The 12,987-nt window shown below is 37.2% G+C and overlaps 1 protein-coding gene across 2 annotated transcripts in view; it reads right to left on the reverse strand.

Annotated features, from left to right (window-relative positions):
* tgfbr2b (transforming growth factor beta receptor 2b) overlaps nt 1-12,987 on the reverse strand; it is a 54,855-nt gene that overhangs the window by 35,880 nt on the left and 5,988 nt on the right. For both annotated transcript variants that reach the window (XM_017436098.3, XM_017436099.3), the window contains exons 2-3: nt 5,537-5,681; nt 4,341-4,537 (exon numbers count right to left, since the gene is read on the reverse strand). In XM_017436098.3, coding sequence (XP_017291587.1) covers nt 4,341-4,537; nt 5,537-5,681 — 342 coding nt within the window. The remainder of the gene's footprint in view (nt 1-4,340; nt 4,538-5,536; nt 5,682-12,987) is intronic.

The raw sequence follows: 12,987 nt of genomic DNA on the forward strand, positions 1-12,987 counted from the left end.
AGGGCACTTCAAGGAAATTAGCACCACGTTTCATAGGACCATTTCCTATTGAAAAGATACTGAACCCCACCTCAGTCCGTCTAACTCTCCCGGCTGCTATGCAAATCCACCCATCATTTCATGTCTCCCAGATTAAGCCGTTTCTGGACAGTTCCGTCTCCGTGTTTGGTCTTGGTTTCGCTCTTCTGGACAGTACCTCCCGAGTTATGACACCTCAATTGATTTTCTTTTAAATTCTAGAGTGCTCAAGCTGTATTTTGACACCTGCCACAGGAGTTCTTTCATGACAGAAAGCATCTGAGGTTACAGCCCCGAATGTCCAGGTCTAACAATCACACTGATGCTAAATAGTAATTAATAAAAATTGGAGTCTAACAGACAGAAAGGGTTGATTCATAATAGTTAATGGCAACATTTTAAACCAAGATCTTATGCATATTGTTAGTGCTGAGAATAGGTTTTGGGGATCTGTCTTAGCTACGACCACACCAAATCTCAGGTCAATTTCTGTCTAACTGATTGAGTTCTAACCATTTTTGTGTTTTTTAAGCTTACTTCGCTTTTATCTTGTGGCTGACAGATTACCTTATATAATCAATTGTAGATGTACATCCAGTGATGACTTTCTTAGAGATTGATTAAAATGTATCCAGAGATATTTTGGTAACAGACACATGAACAAACACACAGAGAAACAAGGATATATATATATATATATATATATATATATATATATATATATTATTGACTGCCTTTTGTCGGTGGGTAATAAATATAAGTACTAACAAATTATTTTATCTGAATCTGATGATGACTTTTAAAAACGTATACTTTGAAACAAAGTTACTGAAGGATATATATATATATATATATATATATATATATATATATATTATTGACTGCCTTTTGTCGGTGGGTAATAAATATAAGTACTAACAAATTATTTTATCTGAATCTGATGATGACTTTTAAAAACGTATACTTTGAAACAAAGTTACTGAAATGTGTTTTGTAAGGAATATATATAGTTTATTTTCTGGAGCTTCTGCTAAGTATTACTTAAGTGTGTAATTAGTATCCTTGTTATAAAGTGTTTCTCCTAAAAGATACAGATCAGTCTGTTGTGTGGGAAGAAGAACACTAATCTGTTTTATTCTCTGTTACAGAAGAGGAGGAGGAGGAGGGTGGATCCCTGACGGTAAACAGAGTTTACCTCACCATCACACAGATGTGTGTATGGGGCCCGTATACCCGGTCTTGGAGATGTTTCTGATTTGAGTAGAACTCAGACAGGAAACCATATGTCTGCTCTCCAATGTGGCTGGCCTACACAACCACACGCACGCACACACACTGAGAGGCACAGACACAGTTCTTCTTCTAAACACTGTCAGAGGAACCCAGCACCCTGCTGCATGTTCACCACCAACACTGGGGATTTCACATGAGCTGTTTATGTGTGATGCAAACACCGTGTTTCCAGTTTCGGTTTGTAATGACGATACATTTTCTAATAATTCCTCGACACAGCAACGAAGGAAAAAGTCAGAGAAGAAGGAGGAGGAGAAGGAGAAGGAGGAGAAAGCAAATGAAAATAGAGAAAATGTATTTCTTGTAGAAACACAGCGTGAAAGCTGAATCAAGCAAAACTCTAGCTAAAAGCTAAAAGGAGCAAATGGCTAACTAAAGCTAAAACGCTAGCTGAAAGAAGCAAAACACAAGCTAAGCGGTAAAAGTAAGAACAAAACTAGCTAAAAATGGCAAAAGGATAGCTAAAAGCATAAAATGACTTGATAAAAGTAGTGAAAGGGTAGCTAAAAGAGAAAGTAGCACAAATGTTGTTCAAAACTAAAAAAAAAAAGCAAAAGGCTCGCTAGAAGCTGAAGGTATCAAAAGGCTAGCTAAAAGTACAAAGGCTAGCCAAAAGCTAAAAATAGCAAAATGGTAGCTAAAAGTAGCAAACAGCTAGCTTAAAATAGCAAATTGCTAGCTAAAAAAACAAAAGGCCAACTAAAGGCTCGAAAAATAGCAACATGGTAACTTAAAGTAGCAATTTCCTTGTTAAAAACTTAAAGTAACATAAGAAGGCAAAAACAAAACAAGTACACTGAAGCAAATTTAAAAAAAGAACAATGTTTTTGAAGGAACTGAAGAAATCTCAGTGTATTTCTATGAGGAAAGTGTTTCTAAATGAACTTGAATATTTTAAAAAGTACCAGATTTACAGCTCACTGAAGATGATTTAAAAGGGGAGACTAAAGGCAGTCCAGGCACAGCACTTAGTTACACATTTACAGCTGAAATATGAGAGAGGAGTGCAGATGTGTTGCTGTAATGACTTGTTGATTTTACAGTTGGTACCAGCTATGCACCAGCAGCTGTGTAAACACTGTCCAACATATCTCAACTTTCTTTGCCACCCTTGAATGAACCTGTTTATCTCAAAGCAACCAAGATTTGTCTTATATCATTTGTGGACAATTATATTCATATCAGAGGCGTGAAAAGAAAAACACGTAACAATGAAGCTAATTAGCCCTTCTTATCAATAACATATGAGGAAAAGCAGCTAAAATACACCATCAGGCCATCAGGTATGTTTATTATCACCCGTCGCCGAAGGCAAAAAGGCAATTTTTGCCTGTGTGTGTGTGTGTGTTTATCTGGCTCCCTTATAGCAAAATCTAAACCACTGAATGTATTTCAATAAAGCTCTCAGAAAAAAACGTAAAGAATGTACATCTACAAAGTTTGGAGTCAACCTGATTCAAAATGTCTGCCACAGCCAACTGACCTTAAGAACAACAAAAATAGCTCCAATTCAGTCAATTTTACAGATATTGTGCTAAAATTTGGTGTGGTTGTAGCTGAAACTGATCTCCAACAAGATTTTTGTTTAAATTTCACTCATTAGCTATTTAAAGTAAACTCTATCTGTCTTTTAGCAAAACATCTCATGAACCACTGTACAGATTTGTTTGAAACTTTCAAAAAGTAATCACCCGATGCCTATTTACACCTGAGTAACTATTGGAGCCAGTCTAATTTAAGATGGCCACCACAGTCAACTGACTTTAAAAAAAAACAACACAAAAATGGCTATAATTTAGTAGTAAGTCACTAGTTTGTGTATTGGCTTTAACACTTAAACAGTTGTAAGTACACATTCAATGATAACTTTCTGACAGTTTTAATAAAATTCATCCAGTGGTTCATGAGATACACACACAGACACACACACACATGGGTGATGACATGATTGCCATCCTTTCATGTCGACAAACACTGCATAGGTCACACCTTTTAAATTTTATATCTTGAAAAAGCCCAGTACGCATTAGGTAACCTGTTAAGTTTGCTGTCCTTTGCTACTCCACAAAGAATAAACACACAGTGTAGCTTTTGTCTTGAATGTAGAGATTGTTCGATTAGATCTCAGTGCCAAGGAGTGAAACTTACTCTTTTCTCATCTGTTTTTTTTTATTTTTTTATTCTGAGAATGTTGTAATGTGGGTTTATCAAACACTGAAAACACCAGGTTCCTGCTGTTGCAGGAAAGAAAGTTGAGTGCTGCAAAACAGTAAAGCTATCAAATGAAAAACCGCAGTGAGATTAAAATGTTTAATCATATAAACCAACAAAAGATTTTGTTTTAGATACAAATAAGTAGGGGTGAGAGATACAACCTTGTTTCAGATACTTTGCATGGCAGATATGAATTCTGAATCGATTTTCAAATGTCAAAAATCTGTTTTATTAACATTAACCTGTGCTGCCACTTTAAGAGAGTCAGCAGGGTTGTTGCTGTGTGGTGCTGTTTGTCCTAGAAGAGTTACCATAGTTTCCTGTAGTAGAATTAAGTTTCAGTAAAGCTGTGTGTGATCATAGCTTTTTCATTGGTTCGTCACTGAGACCTTAAAAATTTGTCTATAAATATTAGTTAAATTTATTATAACAATACTGTCTTTAGTAATGACTTTGAAGCATTTGATTTGTGTATAAATTTCCAATGATTAACAAGACGCTAATTGTGTTAGCTTTTCTGTTGTTTTTCAAAGTAAAGTTAGCATCCTGTGCTAATTTGTTGACCAACAAAGTTTTTTGAAATATGTTTCTGTGAACTCTTTATTAGGCCTGAAATATATAAAAATCAGTCTTTGTTTATGTAAAATAAACTATAGTCATTTAAGTTTCAAGATAATCAAAATGTATTGGTGACCATTTTATAATTGCATTGCAGCCCTCTGAATTATAACGTGGGAATCTTATTTTATAAGATTCACACATTTTATTAGATTCCCACCTGTACACAATAAAGCATGTTGGTTCTGTGTACTTACTGGTAGTATTGAAGAGTAGATTATCGTTACACTCATCTTCATTTGAACAGGAGCAGACGTATGCCATCCCACTTGTCAAATTCCTCTCCTTCATTACACAGGTGGTGCTGTTGTAGTCATCCAGCAGAATACCATACAGTGGTAGGACTGGGTCGTGGCAGAGCGTTTCGAGGGAAAAGCCTGTCTCATTCTTCCTCCTAAACAACAAAAAGAGTGACTAATTACATGTGTAATATTTAAACTGTGAGCTGCCTAATTATTCTGTGAATTAGATCTAAAAGGGTGTTCAGATTTGATGATAAATTCTATCTTTATTGCATGCAGATAGCACTCAATACAGGTCTGAATTGCCTCAATGCGCATTCAAAACATTTTCACTCAAGCCATGTTTGGATTTTCTCTGGACCGTATTCATCTTCATACGTTTGGTAGTCTGAACATGATCTGTCCTGAGCCAAGCTATAGGACATCCTACTGAAGTGACATGACCCCACACAAGCAAACCTTATAACCCGTATGTCTCAAAATAAGAAAAAATAAAAAAAAGTCTGCTCAGCTGCTGGGTGATTAATTAAACAATCCTTAGAAATATACAAAAGCTGAAGATACAGCATTTATTTTTGGTTTGCTTATTTCAGTTTCTGAATACAAAGGTCCATTTTGTCATTATTGTAATAAACAGAGTGGATTACAGGACGTCGTATAAGGGAGTTTCTGTTTGGTTTAATTAATTGTTCTAATTGTTTTTGGATCCCTTGTGGCCGCTATATGCTATATGTACTGTGGACTTGAGTCTTTGCTATGACACTGAACTCTGTGAAGTCACCAATCATTGTCAGTGTGCCTCTTTCCTCTTCTTGTGTCTGTTAGAGTAATTAAGTTTATCAAGAGATAACTCTGAACTATGTTAATGTCAAAATAATAATATACAACAGACATTGTGAAAGTATTATCATTTTAACAGAAACGTGAGCAGACTTGCTGATCACCGACAACCCTCTGTGTGACGTGGCTGTGTGTGTATCTCTTTGCAGCGCAGGTAATTGATCATAAAATGTTTTGGGGTACACAATATCATCCTTATAAGTGTAAACAGAAGTGTCAGAGCTGACCACTTGCAGTCGTAACCGATTTGTAACAACGAGTCTGAACAGCCTATAAGAGATGAAGAGAGTTTTCTGCTCCCAGACACTTACCAGATGGTGACACAGATTTCATTGGCATCGGCACAGGTGGATGAGATGGTACACTTGGTAAAGCATGTCCCAGTGCCATTACAAAGGGAAGGCCTCAAATCACAGAACATACAAAGCTGGTGACCGATGTTAAAAGGCATCGCACCTGCAAAAACAAAAAAAACATTATTTGTCAGGTTGGCTTTATATTCACCCCAACTGACACGTTACACAGCAGTGCTTGTCATTTCATCTCTGCTGAGGTTCAAAACATGACAGGAAGTTGACTCTTTGAATTTTATTTGCACTGTTGTGCTTTCTCATAGCTAAAATGTATTTGGTGACCACTCAGTGTTTTCACCTAAATCAACATTAAACAAAACCTTCAGAAAAAAACACAGAATTAAATCAAAGGTCTAGCATTTCTAAAAAACATGCATATTGCCTTCCATCTTTCATGCCAGTTTTAAAATAAGATCATCTGTTCATGAAAAAGGAGGGAGTTAAAAGCATTTTGGTCAAAGCTTTAAATAATGTTATGTGTGATTTCATGGAAAAGCTTTCGAAATGTCTTAGCTCTAAGATGTACCGAGGATGACTCTCAGCTACTTCCACACCAAACATTAGCTCAGTATCTGTAAAATTGAGTTATTGCCATATAGATGCTTGTTAAGGTTTATTAGCTGTGGCAGCCATCTTAAATTGAATTGACTCTAGTGGTTAATCAGTTGCAGATGTTCGTCCAATGATTACTTTCAGAGTTTCATTGAAATTTGTCCTGTCTTTCACAGAATGTTGCTAACAGGACAGACAAATGAACACACATGCACACATGTAGACATATGCAAAAAGGCAATTGCCTTTTTTCGTGGAGTTCAAAAGTTTCAGGAGTAAGAAGCTGTTTAGAAGAATAGGAGGTCGACCATCCACTAGGGAAAAATTTTGAAATTTAGAAATCAGAAATTTTCCTGGCATTTGCAACAAGGCTGAGAGGTTTGAAGAGGTCAAAATCAGCAGTTTCTGAGGACAGCCAAGACAAGGAATTGCCTCCTAAGGCAGTAAACCTGAAGTAAGTAATCTTGTAAAATAGATTTGAATAAAACATATTGACTGGAGATTTAAAATAGACCGTCTTTGAATTCTTTTTGGTTGGTAGAATCCAACCGTTCTTTTCTCTGACATTCCGGCATCTGTCATCCACTGCATGAAAAATGGTGCTGTGCCACGCCCCGAACATCGACCAATCGGAAGCCTCGGCAGATAAATGAGAACTCTTGTCCAATCAGTGGGGGTGTTACAACAATGGTGCTTGCTTGCTTGCTCAAAGATAGATGTGCCCATGGATCGACAAAAATAATCAAAAGTAACTTGGGGAGGAAGAAAACCATAGTTTTTAGTGAAGATAATTACATTTTGCATCTTTATGCAGATCGGAGATAACACAGGGACTCTTCTAGGCAAACGAATACCAAATATTTTTGGTCAATCAATGAAAAGTAGCCGGCGAAAATGCAGCTGAATGAAGGTTTTATATGGTGATTTTTGCTGGCTGCCGGCTACTTTTGAACCCCCTGCCTTTTGTTTTCGGTGGCAGGTGATAAAGGACTATATAAGAAAGTTAAATGGAAGGTAGTGAGCAATATACATCCCTTGAAGAAATGCTAGGACTTGCTCAAACTGATTATTGTCAGCCTCAAACTCAGAGCAAACTCTGGGGAACACATCTTTAGGCTAAAATACTCCTCTTAGATAACGCAGATAACCACTTACAAACAACAACAATTCCCCCGCTTATCAGAAAACCAAGGCGCAGACAAAACAACTGCAGCCAGCACTATCATAAAATCAACAGACCCAGCAGCACGTCTGCAGAGTCAAACTGTGAAATCTGACCAGAGGAGGGCTTTACTTTTTTTATCACACAGAGAATCGTGCTGTTGAGCAAGAAACACAGTTAATATACTTTCAAGACACATTCCGTCTCGCAGAGTCGACTTTGGGAAAGGCAAAGAGACTGAAACAGCAGATCGCCGACATCCCCACACGACCTGAGAGACAAATAAAAGCTGCAGTGAAATGCCACAGAGGGTGAGAATTACAGTAAGTGCAGCCCCTGAGATCAGTGGCTTTCATGGTGTCGATAAAACTGAACTGCACTGTTGTGCAACACCTTTTGCACACAGTGAAGTCATGAAGTGAAAGGAGCTGCTCTATTTAACTATTTATTTACCCCTCATAGCCAGAGCCCTATTATTATCCTTTCTATTATATTATCCTTTGTTTTTCTTGACCAGGCATGAGAGATGAGATTTAAACACCACCCACTAACAAAAGCAATTATTCCTAAACTGTTTTTAAAATATTTTAATGCCAAGTTATTTTTCTGAGAATAAATTATGTTAATTGTTTTTATTGCAAAAAGTTGCTGCAGTTTTATGTGCTTAACTCTCCCGCTGCCCTTAGGTCAAGGCCTCAGGGGTCATTTTGACCGAAGGGCAGCAGGAGAGTTAAAAGCATATTTTGGCTTGTTTAAAGTCACTACCAAATCAAAAACCATGAAAACACACAACACAAACAATTTATTTTGCGCTTCTCAGCTTTGAAAATGCACACACTTATAGTTCAAACTACTTTAACTTCGAATAATATTAAATTTACTGAACCATAGAAACTGAAAGTCAGACCTGTTCGTTTGTCCCTTTTGGGTTCATAATAACTGCAAAATATCATCAGATTTTACTTTATGTTTTTATAATTGTCAAAAAGAAAGTTAGTAATTTTGCCTTGGTTTCATTTTTTGTTGCCTTATATACCAACAGCTCTTAATGGTAACTAAAACACAAAGAAATGAACAGACAGTGATTTCTGCTGCAAAATGAGAGGATTGACCAGTCTGCATTATTCTGTGTTTGTATCTTCACTGTGGTCTTAAAGTAACTGGGACCAGTTTTTAACACGTGACTTTTAATGAGACTGTGCCTTATAAAGAAAAGATCAAACTGTGGACAAAGGAAATGCATTTTTTTTTTTGCTCTCCGAACATCTCAATATTCACCTGGACCTCAAGGATAAAATGAAACGTCCTAAACAGAAACCCTTCTCTGCCCTGTCCCCCAATAACCGAGCATGTTTTGGTTATGCTGGACAAAGGAGTGAACACCGAGTGAGGTTTCTTACCTCCTGTTTCTGAAAACAGCCTACAGTTCAGTTTCACTCATGACAGACAGAGGCCAAAAAGGAAACTTAAAAGGCTTCGCTAAGCTGATTTTCCAGCCACAAAGAGTTTCTAGGTTATTAAGGCTTATGTCTTTTGATGTGTGAACATTTTCATTTCCCTTATTGTTATAGAAATGCTTTTACATGGACTTTTTAATAACAGTTATGACAATAAGAACCTTCAGCGTTCACTAACGGACATCACACGGACTGCACTGAACAGTGGAAAGTTCCCTTTAAACCGACAGATTGCTCCCTGTATTTACTATGCAGCTATGGTTTGATGGTAACAATCAGATTTGATAGCATGACAGTATGTCTTTATTTTGGTTTTCTTTAAATAGTTTTAAAAGTACCAAAATCATGAGGCATTTTGACCAATGAATATCAAAAATTACATCAACCTGCAACATGGGAAATGGTCCACACTTTTGCACCTTTTTAACCTTTCCAGGTTCTGCAAAGCACTTTACAAAGTTTCTCATTCACCTTTGCACCTATTTTACACTCAATATACAGCTCTTTATATATTCAAACTCATACATAGGTAAGCATATCGAAGGCAGCAGGGGGTTTCAGTGTCTTGCTCAAGGACACTTCAGCAGGGATGGGGTATTCTCTGATTAAAAGCCATCCTCTGTACAATTGGGCCAAACCCACCCCTTGTAAAAAAAAAAGTTTAATATTTCTCCTTCAGTACAAATAGAATAAAAGAAAACAATGTGGCACAACTCTGCCACTTAATGTTCCCATAAACTCACTTTCTGGATTTCTCTGATTCTGCAGGTGGAGCAAACAGAATCCCATCAGCTGCCACAGCAAAAACGGTAAAAAAAACTAATTATCCATAAAGGTCTTTAGTGTTATGATGATTGTTTTACAGCGTCAAAGTTCTTCAAAAGCCTTTTTTTTAAATTACCGCTGCACATTTCCGACTGATTCCATGTGTAGGAAATAAAATATGTGACTTCATTGCGTTGGAGGCAATGTCGTTAACTGTACGCTTGATGGCTCCTGAAGGGGCTGCAATTGAAATGTGAGATTTCTTTGTTCTCTTGTTCCAGACAGAGGAAAATCCTGCTGCTGAGACCGGCTTCCATCTGGCACTTAGAGCCGTGAACAAACTTGATAACTTCTAAATTGTTAGTGCCAGAAAACAGGAAACTAAGAAATTAGACGGAGAAGAAGCAGGGTCCCACAAAAACATCTAATTTTTTTCCTGAAATAGCAAAAATGTAAGGCTTCACAATTTCTGTAAATTGTATTTTTTTGCTGACAGATAGTGGGGACAGTGACGATGAATTGCACTGCAGTTAGTCCAAACAAAAATTGCAGCAGATCAGGAGAATGAGGATTATCTCAACAACTTCTGAGCAAATTATTACCGTAATTGATCAGTTATGTTTACTCAAGTTTTATTCATTATTGCCCACTATGAAAAGGCGAAGAAGGGTAATAATATTTTTTGTCTGTCTGATACCAAAATATCTCATATTTCACCAACGGAGGAATTTTAATAACACTTATAAACTTATAATAAAAGTAAATATTGGATGTACGTTTACAACTAATTAACTTATGAAACCAACCCAATGGCTGCCACAGCCAACTGAACTTACAGACGTATAATTCAGTCAATTTTACAAATATTGTGCTAAAGCATGGTGTGGTACTAGCTGAGAGTCAATCCCTGCTCAAATTGCACACCTTTGCTTAAAACTTACGCATTAACTGCTGCAGTCAATCCTGTTTGTCTGTTAGCAAAATATCTTATAAACCAGTGGACAGATTTTAATGAACCTCTCAGAAAGTAATCACTGGCTGTACATCTGCAACTGGTTCATTTTTAGAGCTACTTAAATTCAAGATGTGCTTCTAATCAGCGTTAGTTACCACAGAAATAGCTATAACTCAGTGTATTTTAAAGATATTGGCCAAACTTTTTAGGTGGTAGTAGCTGAGTCATTCACAGCACATCCTGTCAGAGTGACATCTCACAATATCTCATGAGTTGGACATGAGGAAAGTTTCAAGGTTTGACAAAAACAGCTACAACTCTGTCATTTCTTATCATAAGATGATCTTAGGCTACATTCACACTGCAGGTCTTACTGCTAAATTCCAAATGTTTTTGCTCAGATCTGACTGTTTTGCGTGGTTGTTCACATCATAATTTAAAAGCGACCGCCATCAGACTCCAGTATTAACAATCTACGACCCTGTAGTGACCTGCGTGTGCAGAAGAAACTGTGACATCACACGAGGCACGCTGTGTTTACAGATGCTACACAGGTCAGCATGTGTCTATCGATTCTGAGGTTGTGCAATCAAGAGCCAACAAAATTATTATATGCTATGCTTGTTTAGTCCAGTATTTACAATACATGTTGCTGCTTTCTGCTGAGAATTGCACTTCTGGAACAGGAGACATGTACTGAAAGTGGAAGAGGGAAACAAACTCAAGTACTGTACAATGTCATTTATTGTTACCTATGTACATGTGTGTGTATATAATACCATTTATTTTTACTTTGTTTGCATTTTTTATATTTGCTAACTGTTACATTTGCCACTGTGTGATGCTACTGTTCCTTTTTTATCACCTGTGCAATTCTGCTGGAGGTTTAATTCCCTGAAGGAGTCTTCTGAAGGGATCTATCTATCTATCTATCTATACAATGCAACACCAATGTTGGTATTATATGTTGGTGTAGATTCTCAGTCATGCAGGACATGGCTAATTCAAAAAGTTAAAAAAACAAACAAAGCAACTACAGTTCTATTCTGAAGCTGAAGACGTGTGGAGTTCCATGCTTTAAACTACATGACATTGGTATTGATAATATCAGTATTTGGACCGAGCTGCATACCCTGACTTCAGTGATGTGATGCAAAGTCAGATGACTTGCAGCATGACTGTCCAGACTGTGGTCACTTTGAAAAACATCAGATATGTATCTGATTTAGTACCACATATGAAAGTGACCTAGGTCGGATCAGATCAGATTTGTGATATTCAGACTGTCATAAAAGAAACTCAGATATGGGTCATATATGGGCAAAAAAAAATCGGATTTGGGAAATTTTTGCCTGCAGTGTTAATGTACCCATAGTCTTAGAGTCTGGCATGAATAGAGGTGGGTGATATGCATTTCTTCAATGAATGCAAGGCATGCGATCTGTTTATTTACTTATTGAGTGGCATAGTTCAAGTGACCTTAAAATGACTGGTGAATGACCTAACGTTTCCTCATTCCGTTCCACAGAGACACATTAATCAGCTCTCAACAAGATGTCAAAGCTTAAGAGTAAAAAACGATCAAGTGTTCATTTTGTATCATTTTTAATTTGATTAAAAGCTAAGCTGTGGCTTGCAGCTCCTCCAATGATAATCTATTATGGAAACACAAATGTTTACTTGTTCTCACGTTTCTGTATCTACTGGACACAAAGCTCCTTGTTCAATCAGCTGAGATACTTCCCTCGCTTCTTCTCATCTGCCTTCCCTGTTTTTTCCAACATCCTGAGGATATGATCTCACAGCATCAGGCAGGAATGGTCCTCACAACAGCAGCGATTGATCCTATTTGCTCACAAGTACAAGTCGATTCTGTACACCAGGCATGCGCTAAATAGACCACTTTAGAGTGTGTAATCATTGGATTCAAAATCCGCAGAGAAATCTTACAATGAGCAGAAGTTTACATCAACAGACTGATGTACAACGTTTTTTATTACAGTTAGGTCTTTGTTTCTATTTCCTATTTAAACTACTCGCTGTATACCATTCCAATGGGATTTTCTGATGCCTTAAAATAGTGCTGGGCAATATAACGATACATATCGTGGGGACGATAGAAAAAGTGTCTATCGTGATATATTTTCTTCTATTGTCTCTATCGTCTCTGTCGTTTCTATCATAATTGTTTCAATGATTTATGTAAATATTTCATAACGTAGGCTACAACGAATGTATTAGTGTTGTCACTTTGCATACATTCAGTTTATATAAGTGATAAATAAGAAGAAAAAATAACTATTGCGAATAACCTCCGTTTTGCGACATGACGCTGCTTTACGGCAGCGGCTTTCTGTGCGGCGCGGTGTTTTCACCATAAGTGCTGAAAGATGGAGACGCATGAAGTATCAAACTCGGGGTCGCAACAAGTAAAGACAGCTAGCAGGCAGCCCAAGAAGAAAGACTTTTACCAAAACCAGGGGGACGTCTGTGATTTGGTTCAAGAAGTCCGACACGG

This window comes from Kryptolebias marmoratus, linkage group LG16 (genome assembly GCF_001649575.2).
Source record: "Kryptolebias marmoratus isolate JLee-2015 linkage group LG16, ASM164957v2, whole genome shotgun sequence".
Lineage (NCBI taxonomy): Eukaryota > Metazoa > Chordata > Actinopteri > Cyprinodontiformes > Rivulidae > Kryptolebias > Kryptolebias marmoratus.